This window comes from Canis lupus, chromosome 11 (genome assembly GCF_048164855.1).
Source record: "Canis lupus baileyi chromosome 11, mCanLup2.hap1, whole genome shotgun sequence".
NCBI classification, from domain to species: domain Eukaryota; kingdom Metazoa; phylum Chordata; class Mammalia; order Carnivora; family Canidae; genus Canis; species Canis lupus.
The window spans coordinates 53649630-53671155 of record NC_132848.1 but is presented as its reverse complement, the minus strand read 5'-3'; the positions used below and the strand labels follow the sequence as shown (position 1 = coordinate 53671155).

General features: G+C 39.6%; 1 protein-coding gene across 7 annotated transcripts in view; it reads left to right on the top strand.

Moving 5' to 3' along the window:
* Positions 1 to 13495: 13495 nt before the first annotated feature.
* Positions 13496 to 21526, top strand: part of FSHR (follicle stimulating hormone receptor) — a 173800-nt gene continuing 165769 nt past the window's right edge. For 3 of the 7 annotated variants that reach the window (XM_072768302.1, XM_072768301.1, XM_072768298.1), the window contains exon 1: positions 13497 to 13828. In XM_072768302.1, the coding sequence (XP_072624403.1) occupies positions 13677 to 13828 (152 nt within the window). In that variant the 5' untranslated portion in view covers positions 13497 to 13676. Of the gene's footprint in view, positions 13829 to 21526 lie in introns of all 7 variants that reach the window. The other 4 variants (XM_072768305.1, XM_072768303.1, XM_072768299.1 and 1 more) reach the window with 3 other exon arrangements.

Below are 21526 nucleotides of genomic sequence, written 5' to 3'. Positions count from 1 at the left end.
ACACATGAAAAGATACTCACCCCCACTAATCATTAGGGAAATGCAAATCAAAATCACAATGTGATATTCAGAATGGCTAAAATCAAAAACAAGAGATAAAAACCACAAATGTTGATGAGGTTGTAGAGAGAAAGAAACCTCATACACTGTTAGTGGAAATGTAAATTGAAGCAACCAATGTGGAAAACACCAAGGAAAAATGTTCCTCAAAAAATTTTAAAATAGGGCAACCCTGGTGGCTCAGCAGTTTAACCTCTGCCTTCAGCCCAGGGCCTGATCCTGGGGACCCGGGATCGAGTCCCGTGTCGGGCTCCCTACAGGGAGCCTGCTTCTCCCTCGGCCCGTGTCTCTGCCTCTCTCTCTCTCTCTCTCTGTGTCTCTCATGCATAAATAAATAAAATCTTTAAAAAAATTTTTTCATAGAAATATCATATGATCCAATATTTCCATTATTGGGTATTTACCCAAAGAAATGAAAGCATTAATTTGAAAATATATATGTTGGCTTATGTTTATTTTAGCACTATTTACAATAACCAACTTGTGTAAGCAACTTAAGTGTCCACTGAGAGACGACTGGATAAAGAAGATGTAGTATATCACACAATGGAATATTAGGTCCTTTAAAAAAGGATGAGATTGTGCAATGTGCAACAATTTGGATGGACCTAGAGGATATTACACTAAAGTCAGACTGAATAAAGCAAATACCATATAACCTCATTCATACGTGGAATCTAAAAAACAAATTAATAAAAACAAAAGCAGAATTAAAACTATAAATCAGAGAACTGGTGGTTTCCAGAGGAAGGGGGCTATGCGGATGGGAAAAATGAGTGAAGGAGAATAGGAGATATAGGCTTCCGGTTATGGAATCCATAAATCATGGGGAAGAGATGTACACCATAGGGAATATAGTCAGGGGTATCACATTAACATTGTGAGGTGACAGATGGCTACGCTTGTGGTGAGGATAGCATTACAGATAAATGTGTCAAATTACTATGTTGTACACCTAAACCTAATGTAATGTATGTCAACTATATTCAAATTTTAAAAATTTTTTGAAGAATGTTATATTCACATTACTGTAATTAAATGTTTTACCTCCTCAAGTGAAGGGGCAGTGTCTTTGGTATACACCAACTCCTAGGGCTTATGTTGGTAGATAACAGGTGTATATTTATATTCTTACTGGTTTTACTACCAGCATTCCTGAGAACATTCATTTACCTTAACTTTCTCACAAAACTTCCTGTGATCCTACCAGGGACTCCATACCGCCACCATCACCCTGTGTCCTGAGCCTCTGTCTGGTATGAACACAGGAAGCCTGGGCTCTAGATTCACATGCCCTTTTTCCTAAGCATGCTCCCTTTCAGTGTCTGCCTTTACTGTAAAACCTAGAAATGTTAGCCGTCAAAACAATGACACAAAGATCATTTGCAGTAACTAAAATGGGATTTGGATTTTCTCCATTTAAAAAAAAAAAAAAGATTTTATTTATTTATTCATGGGAGACACAGAGAGAGAGAGAGGCAGAGAGAGAAGCAGGCCCCGTGCAGGGAGCCCGACATGGGAGTCGATCCCAGGCCTCCAGGATCACACCCTGGGCTGAAGGCAGGTGCTGAACCGCTGAGCCACCTGGGCTGCCCGGATTTTCTCCATTTTGTTTTTAAAAGAGATGAAGCTTTTTTATTTGTCTCTATGAGAAACTAAATAATATAGGATTTTAAAATCTACTGTGTTCACTCAAAAGCAGCACCAACTTGCCCATCAAGTTACAAAAATGCCTCTCCATCTATCATAGTAACATTTTTGTTGATATAAATTTGACTGTACACTTCATTTGTTATCCGAAGCAGTCAAGGATAAGTCAGGGAGGGTACATCATCTCTCTGCCCACACTCAGCCTTGAACTCCCCAAGTCCTGACTGCGAGAACGAGTCTAAAAGGGGAAACCAGGGTCAGTGAAGCCTCCTGTTGCCAATGGCATAATTGTGGTGACTGGCTCAGGCAGGGTTTAAGGAGGAGGCATGCATGTTTAAACAATCTTGTGACCAAAGCTGTCCACAAGCCACTTCACCACATAAACAAACTGGAAATTTGTCATTAAAAAGATTTGCTCTTCTAGTGATACGCAGTTTACTTTTCTCCCCTTTCACCACAATAGCTATGAAGAGAACATCACACATTCCCCCCCACTCATGTCCAGTGCTTGCACATGTGTATCTCCTTCTGTCCTCACAAGAGCTCCATAAGTTGCATGTTCACATTCACATTTTAGAGAAGAAATTGACTTCCAAATGACTGAAAATCTCCCGAGATCCCACAGTAGTGACAAAGCTGTGACCAGAGCCCAGGCCTCCCAACCGCAGTCTACTGCTCCTTTCTTTGCTGGCCTTAATTATAGGAAATACAGACAGTTGGTTGCATGGAATCCTAAAGGATGCTCTTTTGCATCACCTCCCCTTTCTCTGAGTGCTCTGTCAAGTGTCTCTTCTCAGTTTCTGCCAGTTTCCAAGAAGCTTATCCTCACCAGGTCAAACACTCCTCACTGGCACTCACTCAGAGTCCCCAGTACAGGGCTACCAGGTGCAGTTGTGCAAGTTGTGCACTGCTCAATCCAAGAGGGTTCATTAATATTGTGGCCTAAATGTCCTGTCTCCATATGCAAAATGGGTGCGATGGCCCAGCAGGTCATGTATGACTGGTTGCAGAACAGGTATCCTAGGCCCATATGTAATGCTGTACTTTGCTTAAATAATCCCATACAATTCTCACTACAAATTATATTACAGAACAGTAAAATATCAAAAACACAAAGCCTAATGTATAAAAAATAAGTATAACAGAAACTATAATTAACATTGTAATATTGACAAAGTGGACTCAAGGATGTTGCTAAGCAAGATTTAGTATTCAAAGATTACCATGTTTTAGTGAAAATTCACCAGCTATACATTCATGTTCTTTTCCTATCACATAGAATTTGTATTCCTGCCATGAATCTCATGGCATACTTCACTAAGGCCTGTAATATTATAGCAAGACTACACTGGAGTCACATCAACAACTGAAATCACAGCACAATGATGTATAAAAGGAGAAAAGTAATTTGTTTTTTAAAAAACAAACAACTACCAAATATGATTTCTGAAGAGGGAATATCTTTGGTCATTTTATAACATCATAGTTTTAAAAAGGCCAGCCAACACTATTTTCTCTCTTGGGATAACAGCATGCTTAAAACTTGAACAAACTACTAAAAGCTGAAAATTGAATCTGCAATGTTATCATTGCCAGTATCCCTATTAGTTGACCTAATCTGTACTTTGGAAAACAATAAGGAAAAAAAATTACCTAGCATAGGCAATAATGTCCTCTCTAAATGTTTAGGTGCCTGCGGTAAATGTTGGCAAAAGTGGCTGCAATTATTTCCACTCCTGTGTGCACACCACTTTGTGTTCCTGTCATTAAGAGGACAAGTCTGTTTCTCCAGCCCTTGAAGCTGATCTGGCCCTGTGAATTGGCATGACCAACAGATTGCAATAGAGGTTATGGTGTGCCAGTTCTGAACTTCTTGAACTGTCACCACGTGAATACCAGCAAGCTATCCTTCTGGGGAACGAGTGATTATGTGCACCAGAGCTAAGAGACCCCACCTGAAGCCATCTTGGGCCATTGCGGCCCCACTTGTCCCTATAGCTAACTACAGATATATGAATGAACTGGGGCAAACCCAGAACTACTCAACAGGACCCAGACCAAAGGGTTCATTCCCAGAACCATGAATAGAATAAATGGTTGTTTTAAGACATGATGATTTGGGGTTGGTAATTAAGCATCAAAATCTAACTGCATACATAAAAGAGGAAACAATATCATCTTATGTTTATATCTAGTTCTCTTTTAGCAGAAGATTCTCTAGTACAAATATTTCTACCTCACCTCACTTTATAATTTTGCTTATAGGACTTCATTATTTATGTGGCTACTTTCTCCATCATTAGGACATCTTTCTAACATATTCTCCCACTGACCCCAGAGACTCTATCTTCACATGAATGCTTCGAAAAGAAAATTGGCTTGGCAATTAGCTCTTCCAATTTATCTGTCATTTCAAATTTCTAACCTGTGACAAAACCTTCCTCAGCAAAGAATTGTACATCATTGTGGGAGACCATAGTGTAAATCTGCTTGAAGAAACTGTACTTAGTCCTCCAGTCTAATGGTGCAAAGGCAGGCTACTAACTCATCTTTGAGATTTGAGGTCTTTGAGATTTGAGAAACTTTAACTTATTAAATCAGGAAGCTAAAAGGGACCTTGAGTTCCTAAGAAATTCCTAAAAGAATTTCTGAGTCCACCCCTGAGACAAGTTATAATCATAATTATCATCACCTGATTTTTACATAATTCTTAATCTCTAGAAAATCTACAGGGAAATCTGAACAACCCAAAGGCAGTGTCAAATACAAAGTCCTCTGATAAAGGGAAGAACCGGCAAATGACCTCAAAAGACAGCTCTTCATGAAACAGAATACATGAAAGAAAAAATGAGGGAAGCTAGTGACGTGATTAAAAGGATGACAAAGGTCAAGTAGGAGATTTACTGTAGTAGGAAAAGATCTGTATTCCACACCATTTTCAGGACTGAACACCCAGTAATAAGTCATTTAATTCAGGTTTATCACCACTAATCTCCTGGTAAGCTGTTAAAGTCTCATTTTCCACATCTAACTCCATTTTGTATTAGAGGAGGACTTTCCCTTCTGTCTCCAATACCACTGCCAAACATTGCTGCCACAACTGTTATGCTCACTCCTCTGATTAAGATATAAGTAGCCATCTCTCTTCACTTTAGAAGAGTACAAACCAGAGAGTTGCTTCTGAGACCATGCCATATATATTCACACCCTAAAACATTTCCTTTCTGCCCAGATATTCATAGAGCTCAAAGAACTCATGATGGTGCTAAACAACCCAGAACAGCACTTTAGGCTTCAGCCACTGAGGTAAAGCAGCCCATGCTAGAGATTTTTCTAAAGTGAAGATCTGGATAAACTGCAGCACATGCAAAGCTATGCCGAATAAGGAAGGCTGTAAGAACTGGGGATTATCCTGACAAGAAGACGATTCAAGAGGTACAAAATAGCCAAGGATGTGCTAGGACCATCTCTTACCAGCTCATAAAAGCAGGTGAATAGGGCAGCCCGGGGGGCTCAGTGGTTTAGCGCTACCTTCAGCCCAGGGTATAATCCTGAAAGACCCGGGATTGAGTCCCACGTCGGGCTCCCTGCAGGGAGCCTGCTTCCTTCTGCTTGTCTCTCTCTCTCTCTCTCTCTCTCTCTGCCGCTCATGAATAAATAACTAAATCTTTAAAAAAAAAAGAGCAGGTGAATAGATGTTCAGGTATTTTACAGGTATTTACTGACTGCTATCACTCTGGTAGCTTGATATAATCTATAGTAAGAGAATTTATACCACAGAATTAACAAATACAACAAATAAGGATTTTTTATTTCTAGAAAGTTGATTGTGAAACATTTGCCAGCTTATCACTGAAAATAGCCGTCTTCAACTATTTTAAGGCTTATATTTCAAAAGAGATTATATTTGGTCATAAGCAATGCTTCTCAACGCTTTCTAACACAGTATCCACAAAGGCAAGTGAGAATAAAACAGACTCCCTTGGAGCTCCAATGACATGGTCCAAAGTGGCAGAGAATCTAAGCAAGTACTAAATTCATTAGATAATAAGGATAGATAATAATGATAGAACTAAAATATTGGGCAAAAATAATTACATTTTATCTAGCCCATGAGTAGGCTTAAACATTTAAAATCCCTGCATTTTTCAGGAGGGCATTAGGGATATTGATAAAATTAAACTTTTTAAGTAAAACTATAGGCATAAGGTAAAAATTTGGAAGTATTAAAACTTGTAAGGAGAATATGTAATATCCAAATATATATGGAACAGAATATAATAAGACAATGAAATAAAACAACAGTAATAAAGAAAGCAAACACACAAATTTCAACAAAAGACGAGAGAAAATGGAAGATATAAAATTAGAACAAAAGAAAAAGTTACATGGTAGGAAAAAATCCATATAGGTTGATCACTAAAATAAATATTAAATTATTAAGGTTATCTCTTGAGATTTTAAGAATGGATTAAAACACAAAATCCAGTTGATAAGTAGTTATAACAGATATGCCTAAAACATAATGACATAAAGGTTGAAAGCACAAAGGTAGAAAAAATATACTAAAAAATATTTGTCAAGTGAGAAACTGGTATATTTATATTAATATCAGATAAAACTGGCCTTAACAGAAAATATTATGAATATAGTAAGATGCTATAAAGTGATAGAAGTTTCAACTCAACAGGTATACCACTCAGGACGCCCGGGTGGCTCAGCAGTTGAGCGCCTGCCTTTGGCCCAGGGTGTGATCCTAGGGTCCCGGGATCGAGTCCCACATTGGGCTCCCTGCATGAAGCCTGCTTCTCTCTTTGTCTATGTCTCTGCCTTTCTCTCTCTCTCTCTGTCTCTCATCAATAAAGAAATAGAATCTTAAAAAAAAAAAAAAAAGAAAGAAAGAGAAAGAAAGAAGAAAGAAAGAAAGAAAAGAAAGAAAGAAAGAAAGAAAGAAAGAAAGAAAGAAAGAAAAAGAAAGAAAGAAAGAAAAATGGGTATACCACTCTTAACTTACAAGCCCCAAACAGCATTTAAATACATGAAGAGGGAGCCTGGGTGGCTCAGTGATTGAGGGTCTGCATTTGGCTCAGGGCGTGATCCTGGGGTCCCTGGATGGAGTCCCGCATGGGGTTTCCTGCCTGGACCCTGCTGCTTCTTCCTCTGCCTGTGTCTCTGCCTCTCTTTCTCTCTGTGTCTCTCGTGAATAAATAAAATCTTAAAAAAAAAATGCATGAAGAAAAATTGATAGGATACAGGGACAAGTTTTGCCATCCCATGAAATATCAACTGAAATTCCTCAACTAGATAAATTAAAACTTAAAATGTTAGTAAATATATAGAATATTTTGGACTTATGGGACAAATACAGAACTTGTCAATAAGTAAATAGAGAATATTGCTTCTTCTCACGTTCACACTGAATATTTACAAAAATCACCTATTCTAAGTCATAAAACAAGTACCAACACATTTGAGGGAAAAAACCAACATAGACCACATTCTCTATTATACAATTACATTAGAGGTCAATAACAAAGAGATAAAATTAAATCTTTCTAGTAGTTCATAAATTTTAAAAGAATGCATCTCATTTACTTATGTGCCAAAGTAGAAATCAAATTGAAAATTGAAAAATATTTAGAACTAAGCTATAAGGAAAAATTTACCTAATAGTATTTGTAGAATAGAGCTAAGACAAGGATTACAGAGAAATTTACAGCCCAAGTGTATATATTAGAAGAAGACTGGAAAACTAATGAACTGACATCAAATAGGAGGTAAAAAAAAAAAAAAAAAAACAGAGCAAACCAAAAATGGAGGGAAATAAGAACAAAAATTGTAGAAAGAAAATAAGGACATCAGCAAAAGCAGGCACTAAACCACTGAGCCACCCAGGGATCCCCGCAAAAGTAAGTCTTTTGAAAGGATTAATAAAATAGAGAAAATTCTGGCTGTGTTGGTCAATATAAAAAAATGGACAGAAATACACAGTACAAGATATTTTTTTAAAGATTTTTAATAGGTATGATATTTTTTTAAAATACTTTTAAAGAGGGACACCTGGGTGGCTCAGTGGTTGAGCATCTGCCTTTGGCTCAGGGCATGATCCCAGATTCCCAGGATCAAGTCCCACATTGGGCTCCCCTCAGGGAGCCTGATTCTCTCTCTGCTTATGTCTCTGTCTCTGTCTCTGTCTCTCTCTCTCTCTCTCTCTCTGTGTCTCTCATGAATAAATAAATAAATAAAATCTTTAAAAAATAAAATAAAATAATTTTAAGGAGAATACTAAAATATTGATAACATTAATACCAAAATCAGACAAAGACACTACCAGAAGAGAAAACTACAGTCCAATATCTATGATGAACACAGATGCAAAATCCTCAACAAAATGTTAGCAAACCACATTCAACAATACATTAAAAGGATCATTTACTATGATCAAATGAGATTTATTACAGGGATTCAAGGATGGTTCAATATTCACACATCAATGGGATGCACCACATTAACAAAATGAAGGATAAAATAATATAATCATCTCAATAGGCCCAGAGAAAGTATTTGACAAATTTTAACACCCATTCATGATAAAAATTCTCAACAAAGTGGGTTTAGAGGGAACATAACTCAGCATCATAAAAGTCACATATGAAAAACCCATACTTACCATCATTCTCAATGGTGAAAAGCTGAGAGCTTTTCTTTTATCAGGAAAAAGACAAGGATGTCCATTCTCACCACTTTAATTCAAGATAGAACCAGAAATCTTAGTCACAGAAATCAGACCAAAGAAAGAGAAAAGAGAGAGAAAGAAAGAGAGAGAGAGAGGAGGGGGAGAAAGCATCCAAATTGGTAAGGTAAAACTGGTCACTATCTGAAGATGACATGATAATATATATAGAAAAATCCTAAAAGCTCAAAAACTATTAAAACTAATAAATGAATTCGATAAATTTGGAGGACAAAATTAATATACAGAAATATGTTGTGTTTCTATACACTACTAATGAAGTAACAGAAAAAGAAGGTAAGAAAACAATTCTATTCACAGTTGCACCAAAAAGAATAAAGAGGTGAAAGATCAGTACACTGGAAAGTATAAAACACTAATGAAAGAAACTGAAGATGACACAAATGAAATATATACTATGATCATAGATTAGAAGAATTAATGTTGCTAAAATATCCACACTACCCAAAGCAATCTATGGATTCAGTGCAGTCCCTATCAAATTATCAGTAACATTTTTCACAGAACTAGAAGGAATAGTCTTAAAAGTATAGGAAACACGGCAAAAGACCCCAAATAGTCAAAACAATCTTGAGAAAAAAGAACATAGCTGGACGTATCACAATTCCAGGTTTCAAGCTATACTACAAAGCTATAATAATCAAAACAGTATGATCCTGGCTCGCAATAAACACATAAAACAATGGAACAGAATAGAGATCCCAGAAATAAACTCACACTTCTATGGTCAATTCATCTATGATAAAAGAGGATATGTTATGGAGGAAAAGTATATTCAATAAATGGTATTGGGAAAATTGGACACCTACATGTAAAAGAATGAAGCTGGACTACTTTCTAACACCGTACACAAAAATAAACTCAAAACATATTAAAGACCTAAATATGAGACCCCAAACCATAAAACTCCTGGATGAAACCATAGGCAGTAATCTATCTGTTTGACATCAGCCTTAGCAACATTTTTCTAGGTAACTCTTCTCAGATAAGGGAAACAAAGGCAAAAATACAATATTGGGACTATGTCAAAATAAAAAACTTTTGTGCAGCAAAGAAAGCCATAAAAAATGAAAAGGCAACTGTACTGAATGGGAGAATGCATTTGTAAGTGATATATTCAATTAAGAGGATAATATCCAAAATATATTTTTTAAAAACATAAAACCCAACACCAAAGAAACAATCCAATTAAAAAAATGGGTGAGGAATTGACTAGATCTTTTCCCAAAGAAGACATACATACACAATAAATACATGAAAATATGCTCAGCATTACTAATAATCATTCAAATCAAAACCACCATGAGATATCACCTTATACCTATCAGAATGGCTGGTATCAAAAAGACAAAAGCTAACAAGTGTTGTCAAGGATAGCAGCTACAACTATGGTAAGCGTAGTATGACATACAGAGTTGTTGAATCATGTCATACACCTGAAACTAATGTAACACTGTGTGTCAATTGCACTTCAATAAAAAGGGACAGATATAAAATTGTCTTAAAAATATTTCAAAGAAAATACTAAAAGCAGAGGGAAAGAGAGAGAGAAAGAAGAACATGGAGGGAGGAAGGAAGAAATTAAAGAAGAAATAGACTCATATATACATATTACATATATAATACACCTATTATATATATGATTGTTTAGATGTGACTGATATTCCATATAGAAATGTAGCAAAGTAATTAGGTATAAAATAAATATTCCAAAGTCAATTGCATTTTCACAATGTGATAACCAACATTAAGTGTTATTTTAAATATTGGTATTATTTACAATAGCAAAAGACATGTAAATGTTACCTAGAAATAACTAAGATATTAAGACCTTTATAGAGAAAGTATAAAACTTTATTGAAAGACACCAATGAAGGCCCCAGAAAAATGGTAATAAACCACAATTAGGGATAGGAAGACTTAATATCTTCAAGGTGACAATTTTTCTCAAAATTAATCTATACAGTCAACATAATTCCAAAGAAAACTCTATCAGAGTTTTTTCAAGAAATTCAATAAGCTGATTCTAAAACTCATATGGAATAAGCAAGGTCCAAAATAGGCAAGATACTACTATAAGAAATAAGAGAAAGGTATTTTCTTACAATATATATCAAAACATATCAAAACTTACATTTCAAGTAATTAAGTATAGCACAGGTGGTAGATAAAAAGGCCAATGGACTATAAAAGAGCTTAAACGCAAAATAGTTACTGAGATATAAGAAAAATAGTTTTTACAGATAAGAGGGGAAAGGGGCCTATTCAATAAATGCTTCTGGGATAATTGTTTACTCATGTGAATAAAAACCCTGTGTCATTGGATAACACTTAAACTCAGTTCCTGATTCATATACTACACACGATTATCACTATCAAACACATTTAAGACTTAAATGTGCAGGGCAAAACTATAAAATTTTTAGAAAAAACAAAACAATATTTTTCTGACCATGGGATAGAGAGAGATCATATAAAAATGAAGACATAAATTGTAGCAAATTTGTACAGTGGAATATTATAGGTAATGAAAAATACTTAACTACAGCTACATATAACACAGTAAATGGGTGGTTCTTTTTTAATAGTTGTATTATTTTTTAAGATTTTATTTATTTATTTATTCATGAGAGACACAGAGAGTGGGCAGGAGTGTGCAGAGACACAGGCAGAGGGAGGAACAGGCTCCATGCAGGGAGCCTGACCTGGGACTCCATCCTGGGTCTCCAGGATCACTCTCTGGACTGAAGGCGGCGTTCAACCGCTGAGCCACGGGGGCTACCCTAAATGAGTGGTTCTTAAAAAAGTAGTTAGAACAAAACAGAGGATCACAGGTGAAGGGAGGGAAAAATAAAACGAGACAAAATCAGAAAGGGAGACAAACCATAAGAGACTCTTAACCATAGGAAACAAACTGAGGGTTGCCAGAGGGGAAGGAGAAGATGGGGTAACTGGGTGATGGACATTAAGGAGGGCATGTGATGTAATGAACACTGGGTATTATATAAGACTGATGAGTCACTGACCTCTACCTCTGAAACTAATAATAAGTTATATGTTAATTAATTGAATTTAAACTTAAAAATATGAAAAGAAAAAATGTCAAATTAGTTTAAAACGGCAAGTGACAAAACACTACTTAAAGGCTGATATGATTTGTATAAAATTAGAAAACAAGCAAAATCACATAATACATTGTTTACGGATGCATACTTTGGTGATAAAATTTTTAAAAATATTAAATACAAAATTCACATTAGTGGTCACTTCCAGGCATAGAAACATCAGAGAAAATTGAAAGGAGCAAGTAAATAGATGCAGTGGCATGGTTCTATTCTATTATTTTGCTTAATAAGTTATATTTATTTATAGTTATATTTCTAGGAGTTGTGAATATAACATAGTTTTAAAATCAAAATCGCAATTTTAAAAAGATTTGTGGTCGTTATAGAAGGTCTAATTTAATTACAATTGGAGTTCTACAAATCTAAGTGGAGATTTGTCAGGCAGGGGTATGGGTGGGAGTTTCAAATGGTAATGAGTTTTTGGGTTTTTTTTGTCACTGGAGTTAGTCAAGCATAGGTAGGTAAATCCCTTTAAATTACTGTGAATATTTTAGAGTAAACTTAAGCATTAGTTGGGTGATTGCATTTAAGCCCTTCCATACCTGAAAGACTATTATTCTGTGGATCGATATTGTTGAGTATAATAATTTAACTATTCGTGTTAGGCAAAATAGATCCATAGAAAGTCCACATAAATACTACCCTGATCTTCCAGTACTGGAATTAAAATGAAGCAGTTGCTCCCAGAAAAAGCTAGGGGACAATTTTACCCTAAAAGTCACTTGCTCCTGTTTTTTCCCTTAAAGATAATTTAATCCTTTCATTGTAAGTCATTATTCTTCAATGAGGTAGGGGAGAGGGAGGGAGGAGAAGGAAAAATATATACATGTTTAGTATTTTCACCTAACTCAATCTTATGCAACTAATTACTTAAAGATAGTGTTGAAACTAATAATAAATTGTACACAGGATCTTAGAGAATATTCTGCCTTTAAGTCATCATAGAGGGAACACCTGGGTGGCTCAGCGGTTGAGTACCTGCCTTTGGCTCAGGGCATGTTTCTGGAGACCCGGGATCGAGTCCCACATCAGGCTCCCTGCATGGAGCCTGCTTCTCCCTCTGCCTATGTCTCTGCCTTTGTCTCTCATGAATAAAATCTTTAAAAAATATAAATAAATAAATAATCATCATCATAGATTCTGGAGTTGGAAGTAGAAGGCCACTTTACTGAAAACGTCACCAAACATTTCCAGATCCTGTACCGTCCAGCCAACTGAGAATGCCAAAGTGCCGGGACTCTCACCTACAGGGGCCATTTAAAATGTACTTAAAAGCACAGGTTAGATAAATTCATTTGTGCCAATGTCCCAAAGGCAGAGGCAATCTTCTGAGCCTGAAAATGAGAGAAGACTGAAAGGATCCACAACAGAGGGTGCACTGCTAATGTCCCCTAAATTCAACTGAAAAGACAGCCCGTTCCTCAAATCACTCAGAGAAGTCAATTGTCTCTGTGGATGCCCCTTCAGAGGTGCCTGCTACCTGGGGATATCTGCCCAGGGCTCACTAGCCCACCCACCTGTCTTCTAAGCAACACCATTTTTAGTTATTAGTTAGGGCAAGAAAGAGGACTTGTGACTACGACCCAGACGTTTCAGTTTTATGGGAGGGAGAAAGATGTGGATGCCAAGACTGGAAATGGGTCCCCACCCCTCACTAAGTGACATTCTTACTGGTATTTCGCATCATATGTGAGTCATGTCTTTTCTGGAGAAAGTCAATCATGTCGCTTTCTTGAAAAGAGAATAGTGATCAGCAGGGACACGTCTACAGTATAATTAATGTAAATAGTTCCAGACACACATCAAAGTTCTATTTGCTGGCTTCCTTGGGTCAGGGTGGAAGAAATCCAATAGAGAAGGATAAGGGCGTAGCTTATCTTGCCCCGGAAGTCACTACTGGCACACAAGAATTTTGCTATTTGTCTGAAAGTGGCCACACACACACACACACACACACACATATCCCCTGGTGGGTCATGTGACCCCGGTAGATCTCTTCTCATAAGGGCGCTGTGTGGAGCTTCTGAAATCTGGGGAGATTTTTCTCTGCAGATGCAGGAAGAAAGCAGGTGGATGGATGAATAAGTATGGCCTTGCTCCTGGTCTTCTCGCTGGCATTCCTGAGCTTAGGCTCAGGATGTCATCATCGGATCTGTCACTGCTCTCACAGGGTTTTCCTCTGCCAAGAGAGCAAGGTGACAGAAATTCCCTCTGACCTCCCCAGGAATGCCGTTGAACTGTGAGTATCAGAGGCAGCGGGAACAATGGTGGGGCTGGCATTTGTGAGTTGTGTGCTATTACTATTTTCACATTTAGACTGATAAGCCTTTGGTTAGGGCAGAAATAGTTAAGTAAAACAAACTCCCCAGCCTAACACCCTGCTTGCAGCTCTCCCAAGATCTTAGTGAGAGTTTGTCTCAGCAGCCGCCAGGAAAGGGCAGTGGGGAAAGCAAAGAGAAAAAGAAGGTATTTGAGTCTTTTCAACACATTTGCTCTTGGCTTCCATACGGTCTTTGGTGAAACCAGAAAAGTAAAACTAAGAAAAACTGGAAACTTTGAAGACCTGGAACTGGAGGCAGAAAGACAGTTGTGATTTAAGAGGCATATACAGCACGTCTCCTAAGGACAATGAATTTCAAGAAGGCACGAATCACTGTTGCTTTGGAGGCATCAGGAAATAATACCCGAACTGAGGTTCTGTTTCCTGGGGAAATGGGGCTGGAGGAGAGAGGACAAAGTGTGGAAAATGGAAGAAAGAAAGGGAGAGACAGAGTGAGCAGGAAAATATATAGCATACTCTTTCATATAGCTGGGAAATACAATTCACAATGTTAGAATTTCACTGGTTATTTTAATAGGAAGTTTATAGACTGAGCGTTGGACAAGATTTTAGACATCATTTCACTCTATTTCTTCATTTTGCAAATGAGGAATCTGGGGTCTGGAGAGTCAAGAGATTTGCCCAAACTCTTACAGAGTCAAGGAACAGCCACAACTAGAAATCAAGCCTTTTGACTCATAGCCTACGTTCTTTCCCCCAAACCCTAATTCTGATTGTCCAATTACTACTTCCCCCTAAGAACTAGCAAGTTGTTAGGCTCAGAAGTTGCAGATATAGTCACTGTATTTATTACAAGGATTTTATATAGAAGCCACTATTCTGGAGGTCTGTTTCACTCTTGGTCTCATAAAGCCAAGGACGACTCTTATTTGACTACAGAGTATGGTCATCTTTTTAGTTCACAATTACCAGAGCTACACTCAAACATGGTTACACACTGGTTAGTTGTGCTTGATCCTTTTCCCCTGGACATCTCAAGTCCTGTCTATCCAGAGGTGGCTGCAGTGGCAGGGAAAATAACCAGTCAGCTCTGCATTTTGTCTACACTGTTTCCAATGAGACAACTATTCCTGATTACGGGGAAGAATGTGCCTATGCACAGTCTGGTCTATTAAGTCACTACAAAAACAGGAGAAGGTCAATGCACCTGAAATCTTGTAAGAAGTCACTTGCTCCTAAGCAACTTTGAATAATTGCTTAACCCCTCTGAACCTCAGGTTCCTCACTTCTAAAGGGCTTTAATACAGCTTTTTTGGTTGGGTTGTTGTTCATACTAAAAGATAGAGCTCCCTCACAAACATAACCATTTCCACCTCTCTACTTCTTCTGATGTTTTCCGATGAGCCAAGCAGTGCCAACTAACTGCTGGAGCAGACAACCCCTAACAAGATTTAATTTTAGAGTGATATTCATCCATCCCAAACCCCCTTCTGCACTAGGCCATCTATTTTCTGACATGTCTTTATGAGATGAGATTTTTTTTCTAGTCTCTGAGAAAACATGAAGAAAGAAAGAAAAGGAGGGAAGTAGGGGGGGAAGGAAAAGAAGAAAATCCATTCTCAAACCCCAAACCTCGGGGAGTAGGTGTGTATAGTGTGGGAGGGGAGTATGATTTTTTAAAAATAATTCATCCTAATATCAATGACTAAAACATGTCTCTGCTCAACAGCACTTTGCAACCTAGAAGGAGATTACAGGAGAAAGTGTGCTTGTCACGCTTGACAGAGGGTAGCTCTGGGTGAACCCTTAGCTTAAGTGTATATACACAGAGGACAAAGGTGCATAAAACTAAGAAGAGGAGGGACACCTGGGTGACTTGGTCAGTTAAGCTTCTGCCTTTGGCTCGGTCATGGTTACGGGGTCCTGGGTCAAGCCCCGCATTGGGCTCCCTGCTTGGTGGGGATCCTGCCTCTCCTTCTCCCTCTGCCACTCCCCTGCTTAAGCTCTCTCACTCTCTCTCTCAAATAAATGGATAAAATCTTTTTAAAAAGAAGGAGGAGACACGCAGGGATGGCGGGGGAGGGCAAGGAGCCCGCGCTGGCGCCCGGCCTCGGGAACGGCGGGGGGAGCAGGGGCCGGGCCGCCCGGGGCCCCCCTCAGCTGGCTGCGTTCACAGACTTGCTGGGTTTTCAGTAGGTCCCTTGGACAGAGCCCAGGATCAGGCTTGGCCTCCAGTCTGCCCGCCCCTGCTGGCTGGGCGCGGGGGTGGGGGGCCGGCGGGGCCCGGGGGTCAGGGTACCCGCCCTCCATACACTCCCTTCCTCCCCGCCCCCGCCCCTGTCCTGGGGCCCCCCAGCCGCTTCCAAGACTGGGGGAGGGCGGACAGCGAGAACTGGGGGGGGGGGGGGGCTCCAGCTCTGCAGCAGAGCGGGACCTAAGGGGCCCATCAGAGGCACTGGGGCTCCCCACCCCACCTGTTCTCTCCAGCCCCGCCTCCTCCTGCTTGCGGGGTGCGGGGTGCGGCGGGGGCAGCACGCTTCTCTCTTGGCAAAGGGACCCAGGACGCTCACGGGGGGACCCCAGCAGGCAGGGTGGGGGGCAGCTGCGCCAGTCTACCTCACGGGCCCCCCTCTGCCGGCCACGCCAGGGATCGTGGGAGGGGAGGCCGCTCCGTGGTCGCCCGGGGGTCCGGGGAGAGCAGGGTGGGGACGAGGGACTGGCCCCTGCGCCGGGAAGGAACCAGCGCCGGCTCCGATCCCCGGGACGCGTCCAAGAGGTGCTTTAAGTGGTTTGCGCGGACCGGGCGGTGGGGACCGGGGGCCTCGCTCGGCCCCTTCGCGCCATCCTTCCCCGAGTGACAGGTGCCGCCTCGTCAGCAGCGATGGGACGTGAGCAAGCATGGGGACCCCAGCCCTCCCTGTGCCCCTCCCCAGACGGGCTGCGCCACCAGCCCGGTCCCACGCAGCCCCCAGTGTGCTCACCCACGTGTGCGCGCGGCCGTGCCCGTTGCCGTGTCGTGGAACTGTGCCCGTCACCCCGTCCAGACAAGAGAACGGCCGTCGAGGCCGCGGTTATGCAACTTCCCATGTGTGTCATGACAATGTCACTGCTTTTTAAACTTGATTAACTATTTTAGTAAAATGCCCCCAGAGTCCACAAAACTGTTGGGTTTGCAGAGGTTTTAATTTTTTGGCCTTAGAACCTGCGGAAATTAGGAGGTACTGACCCCAGTGCAGCAGCCTTGGCCCGGGATTGCGTTTGCCTTAGCGGATATGTTTATACAGATGAATATAAAAAGTTCTTTTTCTTTGGCTTATTGCTCTTTCCCCACCCCACCCCCCTTCTCCCTTCTCACCTTCCCCCAAAGAAAGCTACTTCTTCATTTGGTGGTACAATTATTTTTTTTAACTAAAATAAGATAAAATTCTATATTCTTAAAAAAGAAGAAGAAGAAGAAGAAGAAGAAGAAGAAGAAGAAGAAGAAGAAGGAAGAAGAAGAAGAAGAAGAAGAAGAAGAAGAAGAAGAAGAAGAAGAAGAAGAAGAAGAAGAAGAAGAAGAAGAAGGAGAAGAAAGAATTTGCCTGTCACTGGCATTCCCTCCCCGCTCACCAACCCTCCTGGGAATGAATACAGTTGCTTGGGAGTTTTGAGGACTAAAGTTCTCCCAGATATTTAGTCTTTTTTTTTTTTAAAGATTTTGTTTATTTATTCATCAGAGAGACAGGCAGAGAAAGAAGCAGGCTCCATGCAGGAAGCCCAATTTGGGACTCGATCCCAGGTCTCCAGGATCATGCCCTGGGCCGAAGGCAGATGCTCAACCACTGAGCCACCCAGACGTCCTCAGATATTTAGTCTCGAGAAAATTCTTTTCTCTACATACTCACTAACAGAGTGTGAATTGGGCCACTCTAGAGTTTAGCTTTGCAATCTTCTGGGCATATAGAGGAAAAGAAGATAAACATTGCTTTCGTTGTTAGATGTAAAAAAAAAATTATTTGAGGATATTTTTGAGGTTTGTTCATCATGGAAGAGCAGATAAAATGCCAAGTGAACTAGAATTCAGATGTTGAGTTAAAATGAAAGCACAATTACTTTTATTTATTTTTGTTTTTTAAAGGGATTGGATTGGGTTTATCTGCAACACTGGCAGAGGAGAGATGAAATGGCTAAGTATTTCTAACTCACCTTGCAGCCTTCTGCATTTGGGTATTGGCTTTAATGATGATCATATCAGGTGGAGGTGGGTGGAATAGCAGGGCTTCATTGAGTATAACTGCTTAATCCATCAACACAGCACAGCATCATCGTTTGTCAGATTCACCCAGGGGAAAACAATTGCTACATCTTACCATGTATAATTTATCCTATCAATCCATCTACCTTGCAGCACTTTCATTTTATATATATACACCAGCTATCGCTAGAGATTTCTAATTCCCCAGCCACGTGAACATATTAACACCAAAGCAACAGGAAGGTACCACCAACAGGCAAGTAGATTCCATTTACTTGAAGGGTCAATACCATTTGCCTGAAGCTTTACACATAATACCTTATTAAAAGTTCACAACAGAACTGCAAGTTTGGTGTCAATGTTCTATTTTTCAAATGAGGCAAATCAAAGAGCCCAAATATTCAATAACCTGGATACTGTCAGCCCTGTGGCTCCTGGATGGCAGAGCTGGGATCCAAACTTGAGCCTGTGTTCCTACTTCTTCTCTATGCTGTATATAATGAAAGCCTCTGACTCCCTCCATTTGTTGCTCTTCAAACAAACAAAAATGTCCCTTAGAATTTGCCCAGAGGTCAGCATTTTCAGTTAAGATCCACTAATAAATACTTTAAGCTTTATGGGCCATAAGTTTCTACTGCAACTACTCAACAGTCACAGTTGTAGGAAAACTGCCACAGACAAAACGTAAGTGAATAAGCATGGCTGTGTGCAAACAAAACTTAATTTTTGCCCCTGAAATTTGAATTTTGTATAACGGTTGCATATCACAAAATAGTCTTGATTTTTTTTTTTTTAATGTAAAAGGTGAAAAGTAGTCTTAGCTCATGAGCCATAGAAAAACAGAGGGCAGGCCCACCTTGACCCACAGGCTATAGATTACCCATTTCTCATTTAGACTATAGCTAAAACCAGCTAAATCTTATTGACTTAAGTAGGGTTGAGGGTTGAGGCAGCCTGAAACATGGCACCATAGAGAAAGTACTAAACTAGGTGAGCTGGGTCAGGAATGGAGGGAATTCCAAGGTAATGTTCACAAGCAGGCCTTTTACTGTTTTTGACAAGTCAGAGATGGTATAGTATAGTCTTCAGAATCCAAGAGACTGAGTTTCAGACCCAGGCTATGACATTGTTTCTTGCTGTACCACAGGGGCTTTTGGGTGTTTAATGGAAATTGTAGTATAAGCCTTTCTCAAAGAGTTGCCACGAGGACTATATGGGACAATGAATACCTAACACCCAGGGCAATGCCTCTCAGGTAGTGGTAATGGCTGTTGTTGCTGTTGTCATCTGTAAAACACTAGGAAAAAAAATACCACAGAGGGCATTCATGATGACCAAGTGAATCAATAGGTATGAGAATGCTTTCAACAAGTAATATAGAGATCTTTGTAACTCTGAAATAGTTTATAATGTCCCACTTACATAAGAATAATTTCTGCCTCCCTCCAGTGGCTGGAGCACTTACTCTCTGTGCACTTATTTTCTGAGTAAGAAAATGTGTTCTTTTAGGCTTTCAGTATTTGCCAAGAACTCAGGGAAGTTTCATTCTGACCACAGTCAAAGGAATTTTGATTTCTGACTTACCCTAGAAACTCCATTTCAATTGGAGGCAGTCAGTGGATCTAGAAAGGACACTTTGATCTTGCTTTATTCTTCCTGGAGTTACAATTTCTAAGGAGAATGCGAACACCCATTCAAAATCTGAAATTTTAGCTCTAAGTGACAGTACAGGTGCAGCTATCTTTTTCTTCAGCAGGGTCAGATGACCATAATATGAAGAGGAGAAAAGCATCTACTGGTGGTCTCCATTGACACAGAGAGATCTGTACTGAGATTTTACCATAGGCTGCCTGTATTCACACCTCTCTTCAATGTCAAGTTCCTGTATCTCCTTGTGATCTCAAATGACCAGCCTTACTTTTAATTACCTAATTATATATACTTTTTGTTCTATTTTATCCCTCTGGCTTATATTTCTTGTTTTGCTGCTTTGGTTTAGATCACTCACCTTATTTCCAGAATCCTAGATTATTGTTTAGCTAGGAGCTACTCTAGTTTTTCCTTAGTTCGGAGGGATGTTATCAGCACTGTATGCCAAAAGAGATGACTTTTGTTGTGCCAATAAAGTTCTGTGATCTTCAAAAGGGAAATAGGGCTTCTGATGTTTGTAAACAAATTTAATTGTGTAATTTTTTTTCTCTGAAAGCATATTCTGGGATTAATATTCTGTAGAATACGTTTTCAGAAAGGCTAATCCACAGTCTGGTCTATTCAACCCCAGCCACCAGAATGAATCCCTTGTCGAGTCTGAACTGCAGCCTGAAACTCCTGACTCCCATTCCAGTGTTCAGTATCAGCTGGAGACAAACCTTTGGCTGGGGTTTTCAGTGCTTTGTGCCTGGGAAGCTGCTGTTTAAGTATGTAGTATGTTCTCATGAAGAAGAAAGTTTTAAAGATTATAGCCACATGGAAACTCGAAACTAGTTATTACTTATACTGAAGTAAAGAAAGGAAAGATAAAACTAGTAAAACCACTCCTGACTCTGATTTGTTGAGTATTGATGGCTCACTTTCTTGACTACCCACATCCAATCAGTTTTACAAACTCTCTTCATATTACTACCAGTAATTCTTTTTTTTTTAAAGTATTTTATTTCTTTTGAGAGACAGAGAGCATGCAACAGGGGAGGGGCAGAGGGAGGGAGAGAATCTCAAGCAGATTCCCTGCTAAGCACAGAGCCCAAAGCAGGACAGCAGGGCTTGATCTCAAGACCCTAAGATCATGACCTGAGCCAAAACCAAGATTCAGATGCTCAACCAACTGAGCCACCCAGGCACCCCATTACGTATTCTTTCTTTACTGCAATCATCTGTTTGGACCCTGAACAACTAAAGCCAGGATTGTATAATTATGTCCTACTCTATCCCTTTCAACAAATTTCTCTCTCCTCTCCAAACCAGCCTGCACACTGTGGTTGAATTTTTCTCTATAAAATACCATTGCCACCATGTTATGATTTCCCCCACTCAAATCACCCGATGGCTCATTTTTCTAACTGCTTCTCGCTGCTCGCCAACAGGAGCTCTCAACTCTGCAAAGCTCAGACTCACTCTTAAGCTCTGTTTGTGCATTTCTGCTTCCCTGTGTCTTCATGTTATGCCTTCTGTCTATACTATGCTCAGTTTCTTCCTTCTTGCTTCTTGAAATCCAACCTACTTATTATCATCATCTTGCTCCAAGGTTGCCTCCTTGATGAAGTCTTCTCTGACTACTTCATCTGTATTTAATCTAAATGCTAGTACAGTTCATCTCACACTTCATCTTCCTTTGTCCTTATTTTTTCATGTGTGTCCTATTTCCTCCACTGCAATGAAAATTTCTTTTTTATTCTTTATTGTTCCCGGTTCAATGCAATGTATGT